The 27,335-nt window shown below is 40.0% G+C and overlaps 1 protein-coding gene across 3 annotated transcripts; it reads left to right on the plus strand.

Annotated features, from left to right (window-relative positions):
- cfap20dc (CFAP20 domain containing) lies at positions 1-27,335 on the plus strand. 3 transcript variants are annotated; one of them, XM_034586338.1, is made up of 16 exons: positions 1-180; positions 314-403; positions 1,385-1,478; positions 1,575-1,647; positions 2,703-2,817; positions 2,985-3,132; positions 4,174-4,320; positions 6,507-6,679; positions 6,807-6,915; positions 8,244-8,378; positions 9,820-10,145; positions 15,081-15,459; positions 17,533-17,795; positions 21,675-21,736; positions 25,790-25,884; positions 26,728-27,335. In XM_034586338.1, the coding sequence occupies exons 1-16, from the start codon at positions 160-162 to the stop codon at positions 26,832-26,834; spliced, it is 2,337 nt and encodes a 778-aa protein (XP_034442229.1). In that variant the 5' UTR covers positions 1-159; the 3' UTR covers positions 26,835-27,335. The 3 variants fall into 3 exon arrangements, with proteins under 3 accessions (XP_034442229.1, XP_034442230.1, XP_034442231.1); XM_034586339.1 differs by having other exon boundaries at positions 15,081-15,458; positions 17,547-17,795; XM_034586340.1 differs by lacking the exons at positions 25,790-25,884; positions 26,728-27,335 and adding an exon at positions 21,782-22,835 and having other exon boundaries at positions 21,675-21,744.

Here is a 27,335-nt window from a genome sequence, read left to right on the forward strand (position 1 = left end):
CATCCTGCGTCAGTGTAACGCAGCTCCTTCACTTACTCTCGTGTTACTACAATGATTATAAGACGCGTAGCTTTTGTTGTGATAGTTTAACAAGATTTCACACGTGGGTAAAACACGCGTCGTTTTACTCCTGTGGCTTTCGCGTGACGTCAGGTAAAAATGTTCAGGAGCAACTATCAGGTAAGTTGAATTCTTCCTCCATTCTTTAAGAACAACACTCTGTGAATAACGTGATCTCCGTGGGCTTGCGCGAGCTTCCGCCCTGTGTGACATTAGCTGCGGGCTAACAACAACACCTGTGTGCTGCCCGCAGGGTGGAGCCGTGGTGGAGGTGTTCAGCGGACAGGGTAAGGACCCCGTGGCCAAATGGAAACTAAGCGGGGGGTCGTCGGCCATACGGAAGGTGAGTCTGCGGGGCTGCGTTCCGACATGGCGGTTAAACACAATCTATATCATCGGGAACTTTACCCGCACATGTGCCCCGCGAGTTGAGCCAAGCGCCACAGGGCCCAGAGATGTTCTCTTAACACAGTCCAGTGAGCTAATCATCACACGGTATAGATACTGAGGAGCTGGGTTATCATCCCTGCATGAAACCGTGCATTGGAAATGGAAGATAATACAATATGCTAGAGAGAAGCAGGTCTATTGTTTTACATTTGCTTTGCAGCTTTACAGGTGCCCATTGTAGCCCCCCCCTGGACAGCTCCAGTACATAGTCACAGCCCTACATGATGTGTTTACTTAGATGTCCACAATTACATTTTCCGGATGCTATTGTCAGAACTCACTGGTGTCATTGTAAACTACAACAATATAATTTCACTGAAGAAAAACATTAGAACCCCAGAACATTATGTATATATGTTCAAAGCCCTTGCATCTATCTATCTATCTATCTATCTATCTATCTATCTATCTATCTATCTATCTCTCTCTCTCCATATCTATCTATCTCTCTCTCTCCATATCTATCTATCTATCTATCTATCTATCTATCTATCTACATATCTACATATCTATCTATCTATCTATCTATCTATCTATCTATCTATCTATCTCTCTCTCTCCATATCTATCCATATATCTCTATCTATCTATCTATCTATCTATCTATCTATCTATCTATCTATCTATCTATCTATCTATCTACATATATATCTTTCTATCTATCTACATATCTATCTATCTATCGCTCTATCTATCTATCTCTCTCTCTTTCTCTCTCTCTTTCTCTCTATCTATCTTTGTGCGTGCGTGGTTGTGCTGTGATTTTTGTTTGACAAAAGCAAGCATTTGCAGTCAGTGACAGCAGTCACACTGCAGGTAGATAATACTCTGGACTTAGACATAGCAAGGCCTCCTCTGTTATTTCCTCCCGCAGGAGTATAATAAAGAAGTCAAAGGATTTGTTTACTGTCTGGAGGGAAGCAGCCAGACCGTCAAGATGCAAATGCCAGAGAATGGGAAAACGTCTCGTAAGTCAACACCATGCTTGCACTCATTTATAAAGTTTGTTTTCCTTATTCCCACTTAAAAGTAATTCACTGCTTTGCCCATTTTTCTTTTCTAAGTTGGGCTCCTCCAGAGATTCTTGGTCCTTCAAGTGAATATTCCTCAGGGCAAAGATTTTTCCGTTGAGATAGTGTAAGTACAGCATTTAGTACTTAGGAAAAAAAACGTACACATGACTGACTGCTCACCTTGAACAACCTTTGCGGGAGAATGAACAGATGTGGATTTCAATAGGTCTTTAACTTTGTGGCTGATAAATGGAGTTAGATAATCACATAAGGTTTTTCCTTACTGAAGTGTTTAAGAGAATATATATTGTTACATACAGTAAATCATAGATAATAACGATCCCAATTATGATTCACAGGGAATTCCCATCAGTCCACTGAAAGAAAAAACATTTAAAGACTTAAAAAAAAAAAGCCAATTTAGACCTAGTGTGAAACCCCTTGAGCCACCTGAACTATTGAAAGCATCTTTTGTGCAATGACTGTTATGTAATGGCTTAAATAACGATTTATCACCAAGAGCTTGTTAAACCATTTGCTACAAAGAAGGCTTTTATCTTGCCAACCAGGGTAAATTCTACAAGGTTATATATAAAAGAACGAGCCGAATTTGTAAAGTGTAGTGTAATGTGTGGATGTAAAGTGCTGTTTGTTCATTTTTCATGGACACATTTAGCCAGTGGTGATTGTATAATCTACTTCAGTGAGCTTTAGTTAATTCTGCATTTAGCCAGTGGAAGAAGAATGCCACTTTGTGAGATATGAATGTCCTTAAAATCAATGAAACAATTCATGCAATCAAGGCTGTTCGGGAATATATCTTTAAACCCTTCAGTAAGAGTTGTGCTTAAAACGCCTTTGTGAATTCACCTCGTGGTCACATTCTAATTGTTAAAGGCTCTGACTGTGGTATTCATCAACCTACTCATTGAAACCGTACAGAACATCAACTCAAGAGGACACACTTTCAAATGTTGAATTCATTTCATAGCATAAGGTTATCCATTATTGTTTTGTGAAAGCAATGTAATTTTTCCATTTGAGTTTTGTATAGCTCCAGGTGAATGTGAGAAAACCTTTAAGCCGTCACTTTACATTGTGGCTTTCTCTGGTCACGGCTTCTCTGCGACACCACTGACACTGGCGATAATTTATGTTCGGATCTGTTGATATTCACAGAATAACTGATTCAGAGCACATGAAAGGAAGACTCCACTTATCTACCGTGCATAAAGAGTTGACTGCCACTCTTTTGCATGCAAGGATACCTTTTGTTGGATTGAAGCGGGGTATTGTGAGTATCTAACTCGTCCTTTCTGTATTAATTTAGTATTTTCAGATTCACGTTTATCCGTGAGCGTTTTGATCGCTGACGTTTGCCGGTATTTCATTTTTAGTCTTGAGCTGTATCTCTAAAGGTGCGTTTTAACTCAAACAATCTCATTGTCTCTGTTGTCTCAGTGGTCTACTTTGTGCATCGACCTTGTGTCATTCACTGCTGAACTGTTCAAGGGATTTTTGACACTGGATGGCATCACTTTGTTTGCTACCTGTAAAGTCCGCAGAATCTTCACAATGAAAACTGGGCCCGCAGGAATGTCAGATGAAGGTAATGAATGATTCAGCTTCAGATAAAGTCCCCACCAAGAGGACTTACTGAAGAGTTGTCATTGAAGACTTTACTTTAAAGGTTCACTGTGTCAGATTTAGGTGAAAGGGATCTATTGGCACAAAATACAAAATAAAAATGTTCCTTTACCCTACAATGGCCCGTTTATAATTAAATACTCATCGGGAGCGGGTCCTCTCTACGGAGAGCCGCCAATTTTTTTACAGTAGCCCAGACTGGACAAACCAAACACCTTTTGGGTTTTTATGACAACTGAAGGCTACCACAGGTTCTCTGTCATGTTTGGAAGGGGAGGGTGAGGTGAGGGGTGTTCAGCTGCAACATGCAGCATCACCACTAGATGTCACTACATTCTACACACTGAACCTTTAAATAGCTTTGTTGTGAGTTTATATGAAATTGTGTGTGGAGAAACAGATACTGTGAGAAGCTCAGTGGTGTTACTGTATGTGTTTAACTCTGATGTAGCCCAGCACTGCTAACAAACAGCTCTGGTTACTCGCTGAACATCTAGTCTACAGCTTGTCATTTGTCAGTCAATCACAGTGGGACTTTCTATGCCTCTGCGCCGGCGACAGCCAGTGGCCGGAGGCATCATGTTTTCGGGGTTGTCCCTCCGTGCGTCTCATTCTTGTGAACATGATATCTTAGAAAAGGCTCCAAATTTGGCACAAATGTTCAGGTAGACTCACAGATTAACTGATGAGATTTGGGTCATCAAAGGTCAAAAGTTAAGCTCACGGTGGTTTAACAAAACATGCTTTTGCCTCTTGAACATGTAATCTTAAGTCTGCCTTCGACCAGTTATTACTTGGACTCAAAGATTAATTGAATAAATTTCAGTGGTCAAAGGTCACAGTGAACTAATATGAAAAACAAAGTATGATGCCTGAAACTCCACTGTTTGCTGGAGGCATACAACCACTGGGCTGTAACTCTAGTGTTATTTGATGTCATAATAAATAGTTTTAGCTTTACTGTATGATAACGATTAATCCAATGATTGTTTTCCTTTCCTAGTTATGTTTCTTAGTGGAACTGGTCTCATGGACTCGATTCCACGCAGCTGCCAGTTCCCACCAGATGTAAACCACGTAACCCAGATGCTGAACATGAAGAACATGCAGAAGTCAGATATGGGGACTGTTCTTGGGAACTCTGAATGTGGTAGGTCAAATAAAAAGGCAAGGATTTTGAATTGATCAGTAGATAAATAGAATAAAGCAAATAACTTGGATTATGTCAGAAATTGGACCCGTACTTATGCTTTCTTCTGGTACAGAGCTGTTTATAATGGTTTAGTCAGGAGGAATCTTATTTCTGCAGAATATATAAATTTTCAGTGTGATTTGGTGCTGTGGTAACTGTATGGAGAAAGCCCTTAACGGTTTAAAAATGACAAAGTCCTCTTTCACAAAGTAAGTTCTGTGAAGAAATGGCATTTTCTGCGTTGAATGTAGAAAACCTTCATCGGGTCTGCACTGAGCCCTGACCCCAACAACACATTTAGGATGAATTGGAATTCAGCCAGGCGATAAATCCAACATCAGGGCTCAGCTCACCAATTCTCCTGTGGCAGTCCGTTTCCAGAATGTCATGGGAAGCTTTCCCAAACGATTCAAGTGTAATGTTCAGAAAATCCACATAGTTTGTTCATGTGTCCGCATACTTTTGGCTGTTTAGTGTGTCCTTATTAATGCATCACAGCAGGTTCAGTATCAGCCACAATCCCCCCCCATGCCACAGTATTTGAGAGGCTTTGTAGTGCAGAGATGGCTTCACGTAGAATAATTGTTTTTCTCCAAATAGTCTATGATGATAATCGATTAGTTTTCCCCTGTATGAAATTCTCGTGGTCTTCACTTTTGTGTTCATTTGTACCTCACCTGTTGTCAGAGAGCCGCAATTATCCCCTCATATGAAAAGGCATGCACCAGTAATCTACTCCTGCCGCCTCTCTGGCCTTTTTTATCAGCGCATATTTATTGGTTCTGACAGCTGTCTCAGTCCTGTTGAGTCAATGAACAATGCCCATAGAGATCAGTAAGCACAAGCCAAAAAAAAAAAGCTTTTCATAATTAGCATCTACATTATAAGCATAATATTTCAAATCACAATTAAAATGATTGCTATCAAAGTGGGCATCCAATTTAACTGCGACAAATGTTGCTCGGGAATCTTGTCTCTTCATTTTTCAGTCTCTAAGAAACTGCTAAAAGTAAAATACTGTTTTTTTTTCACAAGAAAAACACCATTACATTTAATATGTTATGTTATTCTCAAGGTCAGTGCATTTTCACATATTCTAAACTTCTCTCTCTTTCTCTTATTTTTTGACATCTCATTTTATTATCACTGTCACCACAGTCTTTTCTAGGCTTTTAAAGCCAACTGAATTGCACTTGCTCCTAAACCAGGGTCATTTTCGGTGTTCAGTTCCATTGTCGAATCTGCTGCATCAAACAAGTGCGACCTCTCTAAACACCTCCAGCACATTCAGCTTTGCCTGCGTTGTGTTTTTGGATTTTGGTGTGTTTTGTGGACCAGAAGTGTGTGATGGCTCTGCTCTTTGTTAAAGATCAGACAGAAAGTGTGTTGTCTTTTTATTTATTTTTTGCCGGGTGGCACCAGCGGACTTGTCCTAATGAGCCCTGGCACAGATTCAGCAGGGTCAGGTCATGGCTACTGTCATGGCTCCCACTGCAACCCATTATTTTCACACAATGATATGAAACACAATGATAGATTAAAAGTAAAAATGTCGACGCAATCAGCTCAGCAGCAGCAGTCTAGTTAATGTTTAACCATTTATTTTCTCTGTGTGTAAACTACATGTTTTAATGAACAGGCTCTGACTCAAAGTTGTTCTGCTGCAGGCTGCAGAGTTGTGTTAAACATTATAACACTGATCTGACACATGCAGTTGACTGGGCTTGAGATAAGCAAGAGATTTTAGTAGTTTTGTGGGGTTATGTTCGCTGTATATTGTATCAGTATATCTCTCATCTTACTCCAGTGCATATATGTGTAAAAGCCAGGCTGTTAATATTAATAAAAAAAAGACTTTGAAAGGGCATTGGTTAGTGTGAAGGCGGCTTCTCACTGAACATAAAAACACAGGCCTGAACTGACCCGCAGCTTAAATCTTTCATATATGTGAACTATGTCACTTCTGCGAATTCCAAGCATAACTTTTGGCAGTTGCTGTGGTTACATGATAATTGTTATGACTGACAATAGACAGAGGAAACTGCTCAACCATAAATCGAGTCATAATCAAAGCAAATCTTACCTTATCTTATTAAAACCAGAGCGCAATAATGGTAAAAGAATAATGGGAAATTTATATGCAGGTTCTGATCAGACAGGCACTGCGAGATCAACCAGTCATCAACCAACCAGGCCCCAGGGTGTTTTACGCACAGCCTCGGGCTCCAGGCCTTCAGCACGGCTGCCTAAAACTGGGAAGAAAAGCAGCGCAGCCCCGGGCGGAATGAATAGAAGTGAAGTCTTTATCTCCAATACGGTAATTGCACAACTCCCATAATGATATATATGCCGCTAAATTATTTGGGCCGTTATGTCGTATATTACTGAGAGCACAGAGAAGAATATGTTGTGTTCGACTTTTTTTTTTTTTTTTTTTCCTGCAGGCATCCCCGTCCGGTGGAATAAACCAAAAGGTTTTTACAGAAGGTCAGAGCATTGCCAGCCTGAGCGACAACTTATCACACGGAGAACCTAACCCCACTCTGCACGAGGGTAAATCAATCCCCTTTTATCACAATGCATTCATTTTCTGTGTGTAGATTTTCATACTGGACCCAATGAATAGCAGCTGACATGGAATCAGGCAATAGAAGGGGAAACAAAGTTTTGAAGTTACATCTATGTGGACCCAGAAGCAAATGCAGAGGCAGAGCAGTTTAAGTGAAAGACAGTTTACTTGGCCCATGAGACTATTTTTCAAAGACAGTGAGTTTGTGGTGAAGTATAAATACTAAGTGACTGAAATGAGGGGGAAAAAAGTGAAATGTACTTAAAGGAAGCTGAACTCAGGGAAAGTATATGGCTGACATGTTCTTGGAAACTTTCCAGAGAAGATACACTTGAGTTCTGAGAATAGAAAGCATTACATATAACACATTATAGTTTTTTATATGGAAAAGACCAAATACCAAATGTTCTTACTTTCCCACAAAGCAAATCAAGAGTGCAATATGTGGTGTCTGGTTTCACCTTGGTCTTGTTGGTGAACAGTGACAGTTTCATCAATTGATCAGATGATATGAAAGCAAATATGTTTACTGAACTTAAATTGTACGATCAGAAATGTGCTTTTATGAGGGTTAGGGTTTCACTAACATGAGCACTGACAAAATAAGAACTTAAAACCAAGAAAAGATACTAGAATATCTATTAACTTTAACTGAACAACTTTAAATATCCTATATCCTGAATGATTTAGAATCAGTACAGATTAAAATCACTCGGCTTCTTTTGTTTCTGATATGAATATAACACCAATGCCTATAAGGCCAGTACCTATGTTACTTAAAGTGTACTGCCTGCTGTAATTCCTCTTATTACAGCCCTTTTGGGCAAACACGTATTCTTCTGGTTCTGTAAATCTATAAAAGAACCAACAAACAAACCCAATAGTACATTTATACAGTGTATGGATACAGAGTATGTCCTCCCAACCAATTCATAACAGCATTTACAGTTTGTAATACACTCTTATTTGTGCATGACTGAATGCAAAATTATAGAATTTATATGAAACTTCTTAATTTATATGAACATAATGTAGCTGGATGCTTTCTATCTGCAATGAATGGCTGTGAGAAGCTCGGTTAGTGAAAGGCTTGATTAATAGGGATTTTCAAAGTGCATTATTAGTTCAAGGATTTGCTTCCGGCAAGGATTAATAACACTGTTTGTGTGACTGTTTTGTTTTATTAAGCGTTGCTAATGCCAAAAGTCCCGTATGTCGGGTCACAGCCTCATCTGCCAACCGGCGAGCAGGGATCACAGAAGGTCTGGGTCCTTTATTACTGTATGTTAATGTGTGTATTTCTTATTAACAGCACATTCAGATGCTGTGCCTGGTTGCCACAGAAATAAGAGTAGAACCAGGGAGAAGCACACTCCCTCATCCGCTGGGCAAGAGAGCAGACAGCGACCTCTGACCGGAGCAGATAAAACAGAGCACGGAACGGCAGGTGAGCCTCACATCTGCAGTGAATGGAGAGGGTTCAGGAGGGCAGGAGGCAGCAGCAGGAGGACATGTACACTTTCACACTGAGTGATGGTTGGAAAAGTGTGAAAAAGACAGCGAGTGACGGGAGCGCGAGACAAAAGAAAGCAATGTGCACGTTGAGTGACACGGATGTTGTGATTTTATTCGCCAGCTCCTTCATAACTCCAAAACCCACATATTTCTGCTCTTAATTTATAAATTAGATCCCTTTTTAAAATATGTCCCGAATTTGAATGAGCCTCATTCTTTGCTGCATACACCATTGTGTGTTTTCCCCTTTTTTCAGTTTTGCATAACCCTCGTCAAGGCCATTTGCAGAATTTTTGTCGAAGAGGCCCCTGCTCCAACTCCCCCCCCCCCACCCCCACCCCCACACACACCTACATCGGCATTGTGCTCACAAAATGAGTGCATATGCTCCCTGAAAGCTCATTTATGGATGTTTCTCCGCAGCAGTAAGCTCCTTTGCTGCTGCCCTGCCTACAGACGGAAAGCAGTTAGTTCGTTAATGGTAATGTGGCACATTAAATAAAAGTCAGAGGGACATCTCCTGGGCCCAGGGTTTGCCACACAGTGGGCAATTAGAGAAAGTGATTATACTGTCAAGAGGTTCAAATGTGCTCACTCATTCAGATAGAGGTGGCTCTTTCATGGAGTTAAAGAATTCAATGCTTCTTGCCTGCTCACCTGAAGGCATGCATCTTTCATTTAAGGTTAGAAAACCTTTTACACTTTGGGATATACTGTATATTCAGGGACATACTTGTATCAGATATTGTAACGCTGCAGTAAAACTGTCTTTTTCTTTCTTGAACAAAAACAGAAGTATGAGATGAGGGCAATACTGAGGTGTCTAAGCCTGTTATATTTTGAAGCATGTTTTGGCAGAGCTGTCATTGCATGAGTGATAATTCAGCAGTAAACTGCTGTTCTTAGCCATAATGATGTTGTTTATATTGTTATATTCTCATTAAGGTATTTGCATAGCAGGGCTATTAACTGAACCTACAAAAATGTCACTGCAGGAGAAATTAATGTTCACTTTTGGCAAGCAATGGAATTCATTACAGTCTTGCATATTGGTATTATGAAATTTTTGCGTGCATATAATCAAATGAACTTATAATGACATCAGCCACATTATGAAAACATTTAAAAGGATTTAACACTGACTGTAATTAAATTCCTATAATTATTCTATACTCAGTCTTTGTGGCCAGTTCCTCCATTTGTATTCTGAAAGTCTCATTGCAGTGTTATAGAATTTGTGCACTCAAAGCCGAAACTCTATTCATTTATGACACTGATGTGCAGCCGCATCTGTTTCAAAGAGAGAATTTACTGCTGCACAGGTTAAAACTCCTCTGCCTTTTGTCTCCTTCTGTAACTTTTCTTTATTTTAGAGTGCGAGTTTAACGTCAGTCCTGCGAAAGAAAGTTTCAGATCTGCTCCCACACCGGCAGAGCCCGTCTCCGGCTGGACCCGGCCAGATTTGTCTTCTGACCTGCAGGTCGGGAGCAGCCGGGAGAGTAATGAAGGGTCTGAGCCCCAGCTCACTCTGCAAGAGGAGGTGTTCATTTTCTCATCACAGCCTCACTCACCCAAACGGGGGCAAGGCCAGGGTGACCAGGAGAAGGTGGAGGTGGGAGATGACCAGGAACAGAGCCAGAGTGGGAGGCGGCATGAGGCCCAGCCTGAAGATGACTTCATTGGCAGTGAAAGTGATGAGGTATGTTTTTGCGCTGGGGCAGAGACAGACAAAAGTTTACTACTACTTTAAATGCAAACACGTTTGAAGTGCATCTCGTGTTGATCTGACACTAATGACTGTCTCGCTTGAATAAGCAATTAAACTGCATCACACCACATTCACTAGTTTGACCAAATACCAGATTTAAAAACTATGATTTGTCCATTTCACTATTCGATTTTTTTTCTTTTACGGCAGTCCTATGTAATCACACTTCATGAGCAAATATTCAGTGAATCTTTATACCCTCTGTTGGATTTAAGTCTGTTCAATTTGATTACATTCAAACTGAAATCTTAATTAAAAGTTTCAGTCTCAAAATGCACTGTAGAGTTTGTACGTCATGCAGCATTTCATAACACACATTTCACAGCCTATTTTAACTTCAAAGGTCAGTGGGGTTATTTATCATCAGATCATTTATTAATGGATCTGAGACTTATTATAAAGAATGGTATTTCTCTTTATGCTGAGCAGGGAAATTAAACAGTTGAACTATGAATACAAAGATGACTATCTTCAAAGAAATGCTAATTGCTTTTACTTATTTAAAACTTTATAAGTCTGATCATTCGGATTTAAGAACCTCATTTTCTTGCACTGCTGATTAGTTTAGCTTTAATGCAGTTTTTTGGCATTCAAGTATAATTTTCATGTTCAGTGCACATTGTTAAAGACCAAATCCATCCAAAAACACAAAGACAAGTAGGAACTGGTAATATACGTCGCGTTTATGTTTTGAATTTGCTGTCGAATGATGTATCTTTTAACTTACTGATTACATCCTGTATTCCTGTGTACATGAAGTTTCTGTGAGTACATTTTCAGATCTTGTATAATGGAGTCTTCTCTAAAACATTGACTGTGAATGGCTCTCAGTACTTCTCAAGAAAGATGTCCCATTGACATTGTGTGCATGTGCACATCGAAGTCAAACTAGTGAAATAGGTTAGAATAACCAGACTAAACAGGTTGGTTTGAAAAATTGGACTAATCCCCAAACAACAACGAAAAAGACTAATACAGTTGCTGTTGTCACGGAGGGGAGCAATCACATGATGCTTTGCACACACAGGTTGTGGAGATCACGCAGCCTTTTAGAATCCTGATTTCAAACTCTAACCATTTAAAAGAAGTTTAAAACGTGCAACCTCCATAACAAAGCATTGTCTTAGTTTTGACCAGTAGAATATTATGTGGAGTGGTCAAGTTTTCTTTTATTGTGTGTGTGAAAACCTTAATGTGTGTGAGACAACCAGTAGCATCTCTACTACTGGTTTCAACTGGACACTTGCTCTGTTGCCATTAATATTGCAATGTCTGTAGTGACGTTGTAGAGCTAGACGATAAGGCTGAACATTATATCAAGATTTTCACATCAATCGATATCGACAATTAACAGGATAAATGTGACATTGTCTTTTTAATTTAAAGGCTGTTTTTTTGTCCTCGATCAAACGTTGAGGTTTTAAACTCTTATTTATGGACAAAGAATGAAAAACACTTGATAAACAGCAAAACATTTTCGCAAAATCTCAGGAAGATCAATTATGTGTTATACCTCCTCACTGTGCTTGCATAATGCATAAGCATTATATCGATGTATATTGGAGATTGCTATTGATTAAAATTCACCTACACATGTAAAAAAACACCTATGCAACCTTTAAGAGAATGTCCACTGGCCCTCTGATAACTGATACCAACTATATTAAACAGCTCAGGTGCGAGAAATGCACACACAGAAAATTAAATTACAGCACTTCACAATGAAATAACACTGAAAGTGTGTCTGAGGGGGTGTTTAAAGGAGCACCTCTTCAAATTACACTTGGAAATCGGCTGCCATCACTCTGTATGAACGAGGCTTAGAGGGAGAAGAAGAACTGTGTCATTTCATTCGGAAAGGAGCAGAGTAAGTAATTTGCTTCAGTTCAATGCACATTGCTCTGACACGACCAGCAGAAAGAAAGACATTTTTATGTTTTCTGGCTCCCCATCAGCTTTTCTGTGAAATGGTCAATTTGAAAATGGCTATTCTTCACGGGGGGAAATGAGAGAGTCACACTTGTTTATGATATCCCATGAAGACAGACACAATGCTTTCCCTCCCTCAGGTATCCAAATAGATCACATATTCAACAACCACAACTCTTTCCGCTATACGGCACACTCCAGGTTGGACTATGGCCAAATATTTTCTGGAGCACAAAACTGCAAACTGCCACATATATTGAAAACGTGTTGTATTGGTGGAGTATTGGAGTATTTATTTAGGGTGAAATTAGTTTTTCAAATTGCTCTCCACCGTTTCTCACATATATTGGCTGCTAATGAGTTGTTCCTCACACATACAGGTATAGCAAATCATGTGTCATTGGCCACAACTTAACCAGTTTAAAACTTAAAATGGGTTATATTGTAGTGACATCAATATTTCAGTTGTTTCCTCATACACTGATTACAGAGCAGCACCAGTATGTCAGATAACCCGGAGACACACCAGGGTTTGGTTGACTTCAGGGTAATTCTTAGTATACATTTATTAAAGGACGTGTTTCAACTGACGCATACAGACAAATATAATGACAAAGATTAACGGATAACAAAATAGGCATTTTGTTTCTCAATTATCATGAAGCAAATTTGATTAGTTACCATTTAAACATCATTGGGGTGTGTTGGCTCATGTTAAACTAAGCCATCGGTAGCTTGCATACACTGTGATGTTTGTCTTGTTGTCCTGCTGAAGAGGAAATCGGCTGTAAAATTTATTTAAATAATAATTTATATTCAAGTCAATTGAATATTATGTCTTTTTGTTACTCCAATAAATTAACGACCATGATCACCATGTGTACAAATTCAGAAACACTATCCATCTTTGCACGTAGACCACTTACTTATTAAATTCACAGCAACAGATATTCAAAATTGACAAAACAGATGTGCATGTTTTGTTCCTTGAGCACAGACGTGCCTGGTGCGGAGGACATTTAACTGAACATGGAAGAAAGTAAAGTTTTCATTTAGAATTTTATTCTTTAGAATGATTGCAGATTCAGAATGAGTGACGGTTGGAGAGTATACACTATGAATTTGGGGTTTGATTGAAAATGATTTCTGTTGTTAAGTTTAGTCTAGCAGAAGAGTTTGTGTATATGTCCAAGAAGGCCTCACACATTGCAGCAGCATTTGTGGGGGTTGTGAATCCTTTGACCTAATCTTTGCAGACCAACGGGCCTGAGCTTGCTAAGGCGACGAAATTGGCCTGATTTAGATTTGTATTCATTCACTGGCAGGTTGCTCAATGCTCAACTTGAAGCAATATCATCTTTCAAGGTGTTGCATCAGGTTTATGCAATTCTTGTGAGCTGACGTTTGTTCTTAAACATAGAGAAATATTAAAAAGCAAAACAAAGCGAGGGACCTTCAGTGTATTCACCATTTTGACATCCATGAGATCCAATGGACCAAGGTAAAATTTGGGATATTTTCAGGTTAATGTTATTTTAATACAATATGCACTTGTGCAGAAAATTGCATCCATCCCTCTGATACTCAAACATTACTTAGATATGCTCTCAACATAGAGGCTAGCACTTGATTGTAGCTAGCATTGAATCAGAAGTGAAAACAAATAACATGGAACAGGTGAGTTTTCTCAAAGGGATTCTGATAACTCTCCCAAAACAAAGCCAGAGATTGAGACAGAACTGAAAAGAGACAGTGAGGAGAATGAAGTAGTAGGGGAAGCTTCAAGCTGTAAGATTCAATGTCTACATGTTTAAATATTATATATTAATTGATCTATTTAGATAGATGACGAGTGTGTGAGTATTCCACATTTGTGCATCTAATTTATTTAATTGAAAACTGGTCTGGAAACTTAGAAGATGTGTCATATTACATTATCTTATGTTTTAAAGTTGAATTTCTCATTCCAATAGAAAGCATGATTTATAACATTCACAACATACGTACATCAAATCTGATATATATTTAACAAGACATTTGGTCTTTGCTATTTCTGTTTTTAACACAACTCTTTAGACAGTGCACTGAAGGACTTGCATTGACTTTAGCCATAGCGGTGATGAGCTTGTAGCTTGCTCCTTGGATGTTCACAGCTTCGATTCACAAACAGTCCCAATAGACTCCAGCTGTGACCCACTTCCATCACCTCTTCAGCATAATCACTTCTGCTCTGTCTACACAGGCTGTATGTGCATGGTATGTTCCAATGGCTGAATTCACAGGTTAGCCAGTTTCTCATTAGCTGTTTGTATCCACGCTTATTAGACTTGGGGTCTACATGGTCAATTGGTGATTGGTTGTGTGATGGGAGTGTTTTTTTTTTGCTGCAACAGTTTTTTCAACAAAGTTTCCATCTGTGTTTTTTTTCCTTCTTTGTTGTGGAACTGGGTCACAATGGAATCCATTGTTGCTGTGTTGCGAATCCGGCTGCCGTCCTCAGTAGAAGAGCAAACTTTTTAAAAATCAATATCTTTCATGCCCACAGGGGCGGCTGTTTAATATTCAAAACTTTTCAGTGGAGTTTTGCCTTATGTCTGAAAAGAACCCTGCACCACGTGTTACATAACCTTATTGGTAGGCAACAAATTTTGAATTACATTAGTGAGTCTGAAGGTGGGAAAGATGAGCAGATTTACCCTTTTTTAAGTGTGAGACACCAAAACCTAGTCAATCCCAATGACTGTTTGCCATCTCATCATACTGTTTCATTAAGTGCACATTAATCAAAACAGCAGAACATAACATTAAAGGTGTTAAGGTATCACCAGACACATTAGAAGCTTATTGTAATGTCATGATTACTTTTCCCTTTAACAGTATCCCAATGGCAATCATTTTAAATCAGCATTTTTTGCTTGGTTCTTCTATTTCTTTCAGGATAAGAGCAACACCCCGATGCAGCAGCAACAGACTAGTGAGTCTAATCCTGCTACTCCCAGAACTCCAGATCCAACCTTGAATATGCAACTAAAAGCCCGTCCTAAATCGCCTAACATGGACCACACATTTCCAAAAGTGCTTCGTCCAGCTACCAGCGATATTCATATTCAGTCTCCGTCTAATGGGGGAGCTGAGCCAGCTGCAATGTCCCCCACACGCCGCCTCTCACCCAGTGTGACAACCAGCCGACAGGAACACAAGTGTGGCCCTCGTGCATCAGAGGGAGTGAACCAGCTGCAGAATGGAAACAACAGAGTAACAATTTCCAGGAGTTTCCTGCAAGAAGTCAAAATGGATGACTCCCCACTGGACAAGGTACAGCTTTCAAACATCTGCCCACAGCCATGGTGCAATGGCTCCTTTATATTTTGGTGAAACAGAGTAAATTTCCACTTTAAAATTAAGTGAAGAGCTGTCATCATCATTACCTCATTGTCTTGATGTGTGATTCCCCTGTTTGACGCTAAAATTATACAGCGATAAAAGTGTCAACACTCCTAAAGCAGACATGCTCTTTAACACACAGATGTCAGTTATTAATGAAAACAATTTGACCCCCCAACTTACCAGAGGTGTTCTGATACCCCTTTTCCCACTACCGTCTCCGATACCTGGACTTTGGGTATTGGCCAATACTGAGAGTCTCAATCATATTCCATTGATAAAGAAACAAAACACTTACTAACCCTGTATGTAAGTGATCATTACTATCATTGCTGTATATTCTGGCTCACGTTAAAGCCTTTGAAAATCAAAAACATTTAGAGAATGAATGCCATCGATTTTGTATTATCTAGTTTCATAAATGAGAAAGAACATAAATCTAGGAGTACATAACGATTTCTTCCTTTAAATGGCTGTATAAGTACAGCTGCGTTTTTTAAAAATAAGACCTTTTAAGAAGTACTACCTCTTGAAACTAAAGTCTTGCATACAGTACACGTCAAGGTTGTACTCATGGAGATTTCCAGCTTGAAATCTTAGCAAGTTACTGACAATTAGCTAGCTCCAGCTAACGCTACTCTACCGAAAATCCCTACTTCTTTACCACTCTAAAAACAGTATTTGCATATGTCAGTAAAGTGTAGCTGCTGTTTTGTAGGAGGGACGAAGAAGTGATGTTTGGGGAAATAAAATTGCAGTTTTATCAGGTTTAAACCTTAAATACCTTAAAGAAGTGGTTGCCCAGTCATTTCTGATGCTGGTATCTCTATCAGAACAGTTCTACAAATATTTCTTCTACATTTGCAAACAAGCTGGTTTAAAATGTTGGCAGATGTACTTAAGGACCAGTGAAAGAGATATAATGTTTATTCTATAAACATTAAAAAAAACTATAATATTTAAATCACCTAACTATAAAAGCAAAGGGGTGGCTTTCAGTTGTAAAATCACGAATTACCTTTGCAGCTCTACAGAGATTTACTCTCCTTTATCTAACTATCTTGGTTTTATGGCCTACAAATTTACTGCTGAACCACTTGGAACCATCTTCAGAAAAAGCCTTTGGCTCACACCCAACAGCAGACACCAAACACAACAAAATAAAAAAGAGAGTGAATATTTTTATATTCTTGCTCAAACATGGAGTAATGCAGCTTGGTTAAATAAGTATTAGCTCGATTAATCTAGTTTGACCACGAGGCCATTGCAGCTGAAAGGGTTGAGCGGATAGTTTAATGTTAAAATTCAACTCATCTCGAGTTGGGATGTGCAGACTCGGTTGCTAAGGCCTGGTGTCATATTGTAGCTCATCAACAGCCCTGGTGCTTTTTTTTGTCTAGTTGTCTCTCTTTGTCTATAGTAATGTGTGAAAACTGCTGATTTGGGCACTGCTGGAAAGGTTTGTACTTCCTCGCTGAGGAAGATCAGACTGCGATCTGTTACAAATTGAGGTAGGCCTGTGCTCCAGTTGAAAGATCCAGGATCAGAGGATAGTCGACTGCAGCGATCAGAAGGCCTGAAGGGAGATCTGTCACTTGGCTGTTGCCTTCTGCATTTACACAACTCACTGCTGAGACATATCTCAGCATCCTTCATCAGTGCAGCTCCTGACTGCTGATTCGTGCCAACTCTAGCAGGCAGCCCGCAGTGAAGGCTTTGACTGAAGGGTTGTCAGTGAAATATGACACGGAGTTTGTTTCCCCTCCCTACATCCCCTGGTTTACTGACTGCCATAGATAGAGCACCATGGCAACACCAGGTTTCATCGCACTTTGTCAGGCAAATCAAGTTAGCGTGGCCCTTCAACCAAGGGATGCACCGTTAAAAGACAAACGTTCAAAGCTGCTTTGAGCTCTGTACTACCGTCTGTTTACAATTTACACTACTTTGTTTGTCAATTTTGTGCGTTAAGTGTATAATTACCACGTTTTCTTTGTTTTATGGCTGATTATTTTAAAGGAAGAAGACAAGACGAGCCACGAGCCTGTTGATTCCAGTCATTACAGCTTTCACCTGTTTGGCAGTCCGAGGATGCATGGGGATGATGATGATGATGATGAGGAGCTCCGAATGTTGGCGAGCCTAAAAAGGGAGCAGGAGGAAGATGAGTGTAGAGCCTCGGGCCCCAGTGCATCTCAGATCCACCAGTGTAATGTCAGCATCAGTATGAGCAGTGACGACGCTTCCACTTGGACCCACATCACCATGGTCTGTGTCATCACACTCTGATACTCTTGATCTCTAACTGTCGGTTATTCTTTAACAAACAGCAGACACAACGCTTATCTACAGATTACAATCATTAGTAGGTTGTTACCCTTTCTATCTCCTCTGTCTGGAATAATTTCTGTGACCCTGATCCCTACCTGCTAATTTCCATTTCGAGCCTCCTAACTTATGCCACTACAAAGTGCTAATGCACCTCTTTTTCCAGTGTGTTTTCTGCATTACAAAAGATTATGTAGATAGAAACACATTAATTGGCCTCTTAGAGCTTTTAAAGTACACCGGCATAATATCTACAGTCCCCTGCCCCCGAGACTGAAAATTATTTAGGTCATTTGAAATTATCCCCAGAAGTCTTTTTAGAATTCAGAGATGGTATAGTTCGCTCTTGGCTATTGAAGGTCATTTAGATCTATGGTCCATTAGCATAAGCACATTGCACTCATGACGAGCGAACACTGCCCTGCCTGGCCCTGCTGGGTCCACTGTGGGATCCCCAGTGAATACAATCATTACAGATGCTTGAATTATAGGCCTGCTACCATTTCTGTCCATGCTGATATCCGTTCTCATACTGCGATTCAAGTAGAAGACAATGCATGCTGGTATTACCGGAGGGATTTTCATTTCATGGGTCCCTTTCGAGGACACACTGACGTGGTCACCAATAACAACGTGTATATCTTTAGACTTTAGATAATATATAACAGACGCTGCAGTTCTCCACAGGGACAGGAAAAGACTTCAATTTGACTTCTCCATCAAACACAGAAGGGGATGTTTTTTGAATAAGCTATAGTGCTTAACAAATCTAAATACACATGGCAACAGCACCACCAACAGCATAACAGGAAAATCCTTAGCCAATAAAGCGAGAGAGAAAAGGAATCGGACCATAAAACAAATTACAAAATATACAAATGCAGCTATGGTGACATTGTAACAAATAAAACTTCAAAAACAGCCTCATAAATGTCTTTCAAAGATAAAAAACAAGGCGTTCATGGGACAATGGAAGAGAATAGTTGCTTTCTGGTGCTGGGACTGAAACTGACAAGCCATTTCTTGCCTCTGGGTGTTGTGATTTAAGTGGTCCCTGCTGTTGCCGCCCATGCTGCTGCAGCTTACCGTACCAGCTTAGATGTAACTTCACCCCCCGAGGCAACTGCATGCTAAAACTCAGTCACTAGGCTGAACATAAAAGAATCAACTTGTAGACATGGGAAACTAACACTTTGGTGTGTGGTCCTATATTTGATGCATATTCCCTCCATTAAAACTTAGAGAACGGAAGAAGTTAGTTTTCAATGTTCAAAACATCTCAATGTGGAGCACCAAATCCAATTTTTTTTTTATTACAAAATTCTACAAGTAACAGCGTCCTCAAATATCATATTTAGTTCTCCACATAAAGCTGATGACACAGTTCCTCTGCTCTCTAAAGTTCTGCCAGTCAGTGTTTGTGCCAGAAGCGCTCACATGAAACCATGATATCGTTCTGTTACAAATAGCTGGAGCAGGTTCACGGGAGAAAACCATGGATTTGATCTGTTTGTTGCTCTCAACATTTTGTATGGTGATAATATAAATCTGGTTTGATACTCACCTGGGAGGAACAAACAGAACTTAGGTTTTTTTTATGTTCGGTTGACCATTCATTCCCATAAGGGTGGTTGATACCGATATAAATAATGCATTCCCCTGGCATAAGCATTCAGACCAACATATTCAATGTTCTTAGGTAGAATTAAGTATCTGCGCAATGAAATAACCTCCCTTACCTTTCTTGTCACATCTAAATGACTTATATCCAGCAAGGGTTATGTCTTCATTGGAACACTGGCCCTGAGCCCAGCAAGAAGAATGTTAGAATAGGAAGTCTGCTAGAGCATCATTTAATAACACATGTACAAGTAAATTTTTTGGAACCAATGGTCTTATATATTATAAATTATTTAGTGGTGCAAGGCTGAGTCCAGCATATCTTATATTCAAGGGGAAATGTTTATTATAAGATGTGTTAGGATAGGAAATAATATTAGGAGGAAGTGTTTTAGGTCTAAGATTCACTACTGTAGTCCTGCTCAGCCTGTATATCCACCAGCATAGTTGTACTGTTGAGGTAAACAATAGGAACCTTAAACACAGAAGGAAAACAGGGACCAGAGTGGAGCTGGTCCACCGACTGTCCCCTGGTTCCCACCTGATAAATAGGGCAGTAAGATGGATGTAAAAAGTTAAACACCACCACTGTTTGGTTGAACATCGCCAAATAGGTGAGACCAGAAATGCTATTCAGTGCAAGTTTATAACAAAAAGGTCTCTGCAGAGTGTTCTGTTTCAATAACAGAGTGCAGGTAAAGAGCCAGAAAAATAGAGTGTATATAAAGATGGACGATGTGTCTCGACTTGCCACCACTATCCAGAAATGAATAAAAAAAAATCCTTGATACAAACGCTGCCATTGTGCGCCCAAGACGTAATTTTGCGCCGTAGCAATCAGGGAATGGAGGCGCGTTATTGTAGTCCTTTTTTCAGTCATATCGTCCATCTTTATATACAGTTAATGGCTCTATAATAATAATAATAGGCTCTAAAGCAATGTCAATCAGAAACAAGAGTTTATTACAAATATTTTCATTTCACGCAGGGTTGAAAACATACGCTTAGTCATACCTGTTGTGCAACTTTACGCCAACACTGTGTTTCTGAGAAACTGTGGAGCGGATAGTGTTTCAGTCGAGTCACCACAGCATCTGTGCAGCTACAGACACCGAGCACCGCTGCGTTCACACCCCTGACCACATCGGATCGAGAAGTGATGTCAAAAGGTTCAAAATAAGTGATGTAGCAGTTTAAGCAGCGGATGCGTACTTCTAATTCTATTAGAAACAAATCTTTGATCCCTTTGAAAGTGTGGTTCATGCAAGTTTAAAAGAGCATGTGAGGCGGTGGGTTTAATATTACAGCCAGAGCCCAGAAATGGTTCAGCTCTTATCTCCTCAACTGAATTTTCTCCATCACCCTACAGGTAACTCATCATCATCAGTGCATATTACCTGCAGAATTCCACAGGGTACAATTTTAGGTCTCGACTTATTTTTAGAGGAGGATTACATAAAGAAGTTACTGGAGCACACAGATAGCTAAAATTTACTTAAGCAATGCAGGCGCTGCGGCTCCGACGTGACTGCTTCTTCATCAATGTCATGCAACATAATAGTGTTTAAACAGGCCCTAGGCTTAAATACTCTCCTGAGGCTATAATGTGGTTTTTAGCTTTGACAAGATGGAGATGGTGCACTTATGTTTTGTACCGCTGAATATTACTACAGTGATATCTTTTACCTCTAATTATTCCTCCGCTAAAAGTCTCACACACTCGCAGCTCTCAAAACCGAAGCTGCTTTAAAAAAAGAACATTGACAAATAAAACTCAATTCTTCGCTTTGCTGCGGCTTGCTGTTCCGTCCATTTTCCTGTGATTTGTTTTTCTCTGTCTGCTTGCCAGAGAAACAAGTGATTTTTATTACGTATTGTTTGCCCGAAGCATACACATAGATCCCAGTCGCAAAATGAGGAAGGGCGGTGCAGATTTAAGCCTTTTTAAGTCACATTTGTGTCATGATAAAACCTTTTGAATGTGTCATTCTAAGGAAACAAGACATTTATGGAGTGTAATAAGCCACTGGAGTGGGACTTTAAATAATAATCTGATAGTGCATTGTATTGAATGAAACAGGGAATTCAGAACCTGAAACGTATTTTCAGTGTGCTGGGATCGTTTTATTGTCCAGCCAGGAAACATATAATACTTTTTTACTGATCCTTTTACCTTCTCTCCCTCAATTACCATTCCAGCCGGCTAATCAAGGTCACCACTATCAGAATGAAATGAACCCCCCACTACACTCAGACCCCAGGTAAGCAAGTGTGTGTCCCTTATTTTGTGAGGAAAGACAAAATAAGCCATATTCCAACAGTAGAAACTCTTGTTTTATGTTTTACACTTTCTTATGTATTGTGCTTAAAATTGCCACTCTGATATATTTCATGTAAAGCCTGACAGAAGTGGCCCCATGTCACCTGTTTTTGTACTTGGCTCCTTGTACATAAAACATCCCGCGAGATTCATAATCAGATGGTAACCATTGACTACAGTATAAAGCCTAAATGTCAACTGTCAGATAGATATGCAGATGGGGGCTTATCTCTCTCGCAGATGAGAACAAATAAACTGAGAGTGTTCCAGGCACTTTAGTTTCCTTCTCCCTCAGCTGCAGTTGGCAGTTTCACAAGTGCTAATTATTTTTTACTTATTATTGTGCTCGTCGGATTCTATGCCGGCAACTTTTTAATGGCACAGTTTTTACCTTGGCTTTTGATACAGTAATTAATATTAGATATCAAGGTTCTGGTTCAGGTCATTAAAAAACATCAAAAAGCATGGTGTAGACATTTGGTTTAGCGTTGACTTTCAGCTGCAATACAGGCAGAAATCCATCATTGATGAGGCGAAGGCCAGCTTCTGCCCAGTAGGAGCCTCGGTATTTGTAAAACAAAACAGCCACAGGACAGGTTCCACCTTGTTTTACCTGCCCACAGGTTACAACCGGAGCGGAGAGCTCGAACATTAAAAAAGAAAACACACGGATGAATGGACTAACATTACTGCAGGAGGCTGAAGAATTTGTAGCTGCTATTTTATTTATTTTTCGCCAAAAACTGGCGAAGTGTGTCCAAACTAAAGTACATGTAAAATGCTAAGGAGAACACATACAATATAATGCCTCAATAAATGAGATGGTGGTTGACACAGGGTAATAGTAGAAAGTGGACACAACTAAAAGGCAGGTTACAGCACTCCATCAGAAAATATCCCTTCATGAGTGCTTAACGTTTTTTATGCCGTGCTGAAAGACGTGTCAGAGAGAGGAATGTTTTCTGCAAAGAAATTGAAATTAGCTTCGTGGTCGACATTACTCGATATAAATGAAATAGTTTAACCCTCAGTAATGTTGCCTGAAGAGAAAATATGTCAGAGTTAAGGCCAATGTCAAATAGCTCTCAGAAGAAGATTTAATGTGTTCAATCTGTTGAGAACAAGAGGTTAAAGAAACTCCGCTGAAATACCTGTAATACTGACATTAATAATAGAATAAATCAAGATTATTATCGGGAGCATGTGTGTATTGCAAACTCTCTGACTGAATTCTGGGCAGCTTCTAAAGCTTGTTCACAACTGTATCAAGACCCGACCACGGCAGTTCTCCTCTGAGGGTTCTGGAGACCCCGTACAGCGCCCCCCCCCCCCCCCCCCCCCCCCTCAAATCTCCATCTCTTTGTGGGTACACACAACAACCATACGGCAGGTTACAGCAGAAGACAAAGGGATTGCATCATTGTTCCGCTTGCCCAATTATGTAAGCGCCGCTTCACCAACACTTCTGATTTATTGATGAAAAGCAAGTTAGCCTGGTGTGAACACGTGTCGACTTGCATGTATTTACATATTTCAAATAGATGTATTCGCTGTTGTTTAAAGGTGTGGAATATAATACACCTGATCAGCGTTGGGGACGAGCAGGAACAACTTTTGCTTCTTCTTCTTTTTTTGACTTATTTCAGTGCGAACATGTCTTCGGGCCTTTTCACATTTTCAGTGATGTTATTCTGTTTGATTTAATGTCCACTGACATGAATATTGCTATTGACAGACACCTCTAACACACTCTGCGGCTTTTGTCACGCGGCATCCACAGCTGTACCTCTGGAGTTAGACTTCCAGAGCATTTACATATTGAAGAGCAGCTGCACGGGAACTGTCCTTGTTTTCTTTCTTCTCTTTTAGGCGTTTGCATTCTGAGACCCCCTTGCAGTGAATTTTATCATGGTGGTTTTGGCAGCATCCTGGCACCGCTGCACAGCTTCCTCACTGTTAAGCAGCTCAAATTGTGTTGCTGGGCTCGATGCTGCCAGGGCTTCTCCAGCCTCTTTTAACATGTTTTATGGGATTCTTATGTCTGTCTTCCAAACGTCAAACCATGAATCAGGCCACAGAGACCCTTGCGTAACAATTCAAATTGTTTTACAATGGCCTATTGTGAACTTCGGTTGCCAGCTTGTCAGACAAACAGTCCCTGTACTGTTTCACTGGGAGATATTTGCGAACCTTCATTTCAGTATATTCCACAGACGAGCAGAAACAGTGTGCTCGCCCCAAATTAAATCAAACTAATTTATTCCCTTAATCGCACATTCTTCCATATCTGGATTATAATGACTTCAAAAATCTAAGAATTTAATCACTCACACCAAGTCCCACTTCACACGCTGAAGTCCAATTTGCAGCTCTGCAGCAGAGGCCCTTGTCCTTGAAAATTGCTTCTATTAACTTTTGTACGATGTCCCTGCCTATCACGCAGTCAAAGGGGTGTTAGAGTATGGTAAATGCTTTTGTTAGAAATAAAAATCAGAGCCCTGAGAGAGATAAGCCACTAGATCACTGCGAAAGTGTACGGTTAGACGAAGAATTAATTTCTTATTCACGCCAAAGTGGATGGAAAGATCTGATCAAAAGGAAGCTGTGTTAATGTTTGCATTTCCCTTAAAAGCTGTGATTTTACTTTTCTATTCCCTACAGGTGTTACAATATTATTTCTTATAGTATCAAACAGTTCTATGTCACCGCTGATGCCACATAGACACCAACAAGATCATAGTATTTATGTTCATGTTTTTTCATATTGATGTTTATTTTTTTTTAAAAGACTATGCACATTTATTATCATGCCTACTTAGGGCCAGCATGTAAATGTGACAGATTTAGATTTAGATTTATTTGTCATCTACAGTCCCTGGCAGGCACATACATTCAATTGACAAAACACAGACCTACACACACTGACACTAAGCATAAATTATTAACAAATGAAGGAAACGTGGACAAAGGCACATAGTAAACAAATAGCACAAATGATAGTAAAACAGTAGAAAGACATAGATGTAGTTGCAGCACAGTCACAAGGCCTTTCAACAAACATCATACCGAAAATAAAGAAATTAGATAGAAAGAGAAACAGTCAAATTGAAAATGGCCATACATTGCAACCATTAATACTCGTATTATATTAAGTCTAATAATTTATTCAGTGGAGATAAATGTAAATCTTTTGATTGTATCCTGCTGAATGTACTAACGTGGCAAGACTTCTCTGCATGTTCCCAGTGGACGTACTTTGTTCTCAGTCAGAGCCACATTATCAGTCATTGCCGTTCTGGATGGTGCCTCAGACAAGCAGATGTAAATATTTGAGTTTCCTGCTCTCAGCTAAATATTGTACATTTCACTTGCTCATTAAATATGCCATGATGTGCTCTTATGAGATGTTACGTCCAGAGGCAAAAGATGTGAATGGATAATTGTGCAACTGATGTATACTCTAAAACGATTATGCATTCTGTTTAACGAAGGAATCTTGCAGCGCTCCCAAGTAATAATTCATCTTGTGGCATTTCCCCCCCCCCCCTCTGGCTCTAATCCCTTACTCCATACTTAAACAGCAGTGTCTTCATTTGCTGGAGAGTGATTGATGTAAAGTCGGAGCCTGTATGCTTCTCAGACGGGGAGGATAAACTCATTTAGGGAGGAAAGGAAGTCTTGCGCTCGCTGACACAGACAAGGTTAAGACACCTACACAGGGCCAGAATGTGGACACTTGGAAGTCACAGCTTGAATCAGGATCTAATAAATGATCCTTCAGGTAAAAACCGTGAGGCGGAGAGGCTAAGTGTACGGGAGAAGTGGCTCAAGGACAATGGAGGCTGAGATGGGCTTGTGAGAGCACAAGATGATGGGACTTCATTGTTAAAATGTCATATAGAGGCAATTTGATGTGCAGGCTACAGTGGTAGCGCGGTGGGTGTAATGTTTTGTGTTGTCATAACTGTGTGCCTTTTTGTGGTGGTTTCCCCAGGGAGTGGATGGACGTGCTCAGCCCTCCCATTATGCCTCCCAGCCAGCCGAGAAGGTCAGGGAACACATGGAACAATTGGGAGAATCTCGTCGGAGGTGCAGTAACTCCTTTCGCCTTCCAGACTCCCGTGAAGTCCGGGAGATGGCAAACAATTCACTGCTTTAACATTAACCACAGTAATTACACCAATGCATACACGCAATGGAAACGCTCGCGAGTGTCCGAGCTCGCAGGAATGTTCAAGTTTCCTGCCAAAGACTCGCTTTGTGCAGAGTGTGAGACTGTACCTAATTAAGAGTAAAAAAAAAAAAAAACCCAGGAGAGTGGAGCTCTCTGTCCTCCACATAACTCCATAGGTCAAAAGAGACAGGCTCATTACAGGTCCGTACCCCCTAGACACACCGACAAGGTTAATTGATGAAACCTTTCCAGTTTACAGCATCATTTTAAAACCTCTTACACAATGTGTCTTATAATTAGTTTTCATTATCATCGCCCAAGTTCTGATAAGATAAAAACGTTCCTCTCGGAGCATTCCATAACCTTTTTAGCATTTAACTGCCTGTCAGCTTAGCAGCTAAATTCTCATGCTTTAAAGTAGCGGGGATTACAGGGAATCTCTTTTACAGCTTCATAATGTGGTGCCGGCTCTGGGTGTCTCAGGTCCTGATTGATGAGCCCAAAAAAATGGCAGCAACAGAAAACTTTTAAATCCACCTGAGTCTGAAGGTCACCTCAGTCGCCCGCGCTCTCTCGGCGAACAGTCGAGTGTGTGCCCCCACCCCCTTTTTTTTTATATCTGGCACTGCTCTGCTACTGTACATAGAAAAATTAAATACACAGATTACATTTATAGATTTTTGTCTGTGCAAAATTCATTTACGTGGAATACTGTTGCGCTGCTTTCTTTGCTGAGTGATTTTCTGGCATTATTTCAGGTGGCGATGAAGAGGAGCTTGAGGACGAGTATTTGAATCTGCACTATGATTCTTGCCTGAACTGCTACTTCGATCCAAAGACGGGGAAGTACTACGAGCTCGCTTAAATAAAAGCTCCAGAGAATTCTAATTAATCATTCATGTGACATTGACTATGGATGAATGAGTGAATGAATTCAGGGTTTTTTAAGGCTTACTAAGCAGAAATGAACACCCCATTCACACAAACACCCGTTGGTATTCTTTTAATTTTTTTTTTATACTGGAAACTAACAAGAACTTGGTGTCTCTATAAATAGTCATGTTAGTGAGTCAAAGAGCGGGACTCAATTAGCCACATACAATCTTTTTTGCAGGAAGTGGAAGTGTCGCTCATTCACCAGCACGTGACGATAAAAAGAGGCTTTTTCAAAAGTCTCGGCGATCAAATTAATACGTCGGCCTTCTGAAAGAACTTCCTCTTTTCATTTAGAATATTTCTGACATCTAAATTTAGCTCTGGGTAACTTTCAAAAGCAGGGGGTCTTGGTCTTCATCATCATTTCATAATTGAAAGTTGAAAATGTATTAATGTGTGTGTTTATATCGTTTTAATTAAATTTTAAATT

Source organism: Hippoglossus hippoglossus, chromosome 5 (genome assembly GCF_009819705.1).
Source record: "Hippoglossus hippoglossus isolate fHipHip1 chromosome 5, fHipHip1.pri, whole genome shotgun sequence".
Classification (NCBI taxonomy): domain Eukaryota; kingdom Metazoa; phylum Chordata; class Actinopteri; order Pleuronectiformes; family Pleuronectidae; genus Hippoglossus; species Hippoglossus hippoglossus.

Coding starts and splice junctions, on each gene's coding strand:
- cfap20dc (XM_034586338.1), top strand. CDS start 160: ATGTTCAGGAGCAACTATCAG. Junction 6,680..6,806: donor AAGTCTTTATCTCCAATACG/GTAATTGCACAA, acceptor TTTTTCCTGCAG/GCATCCCCGTCCGGTGGAAT. Junction 10,146..15,080: donor TTGGCAGTGAAAGTGATGAG/GTATGTTTTTGC, acceptor TATTTCTTTCAG/GATAAGAGCAACACCCCGAT.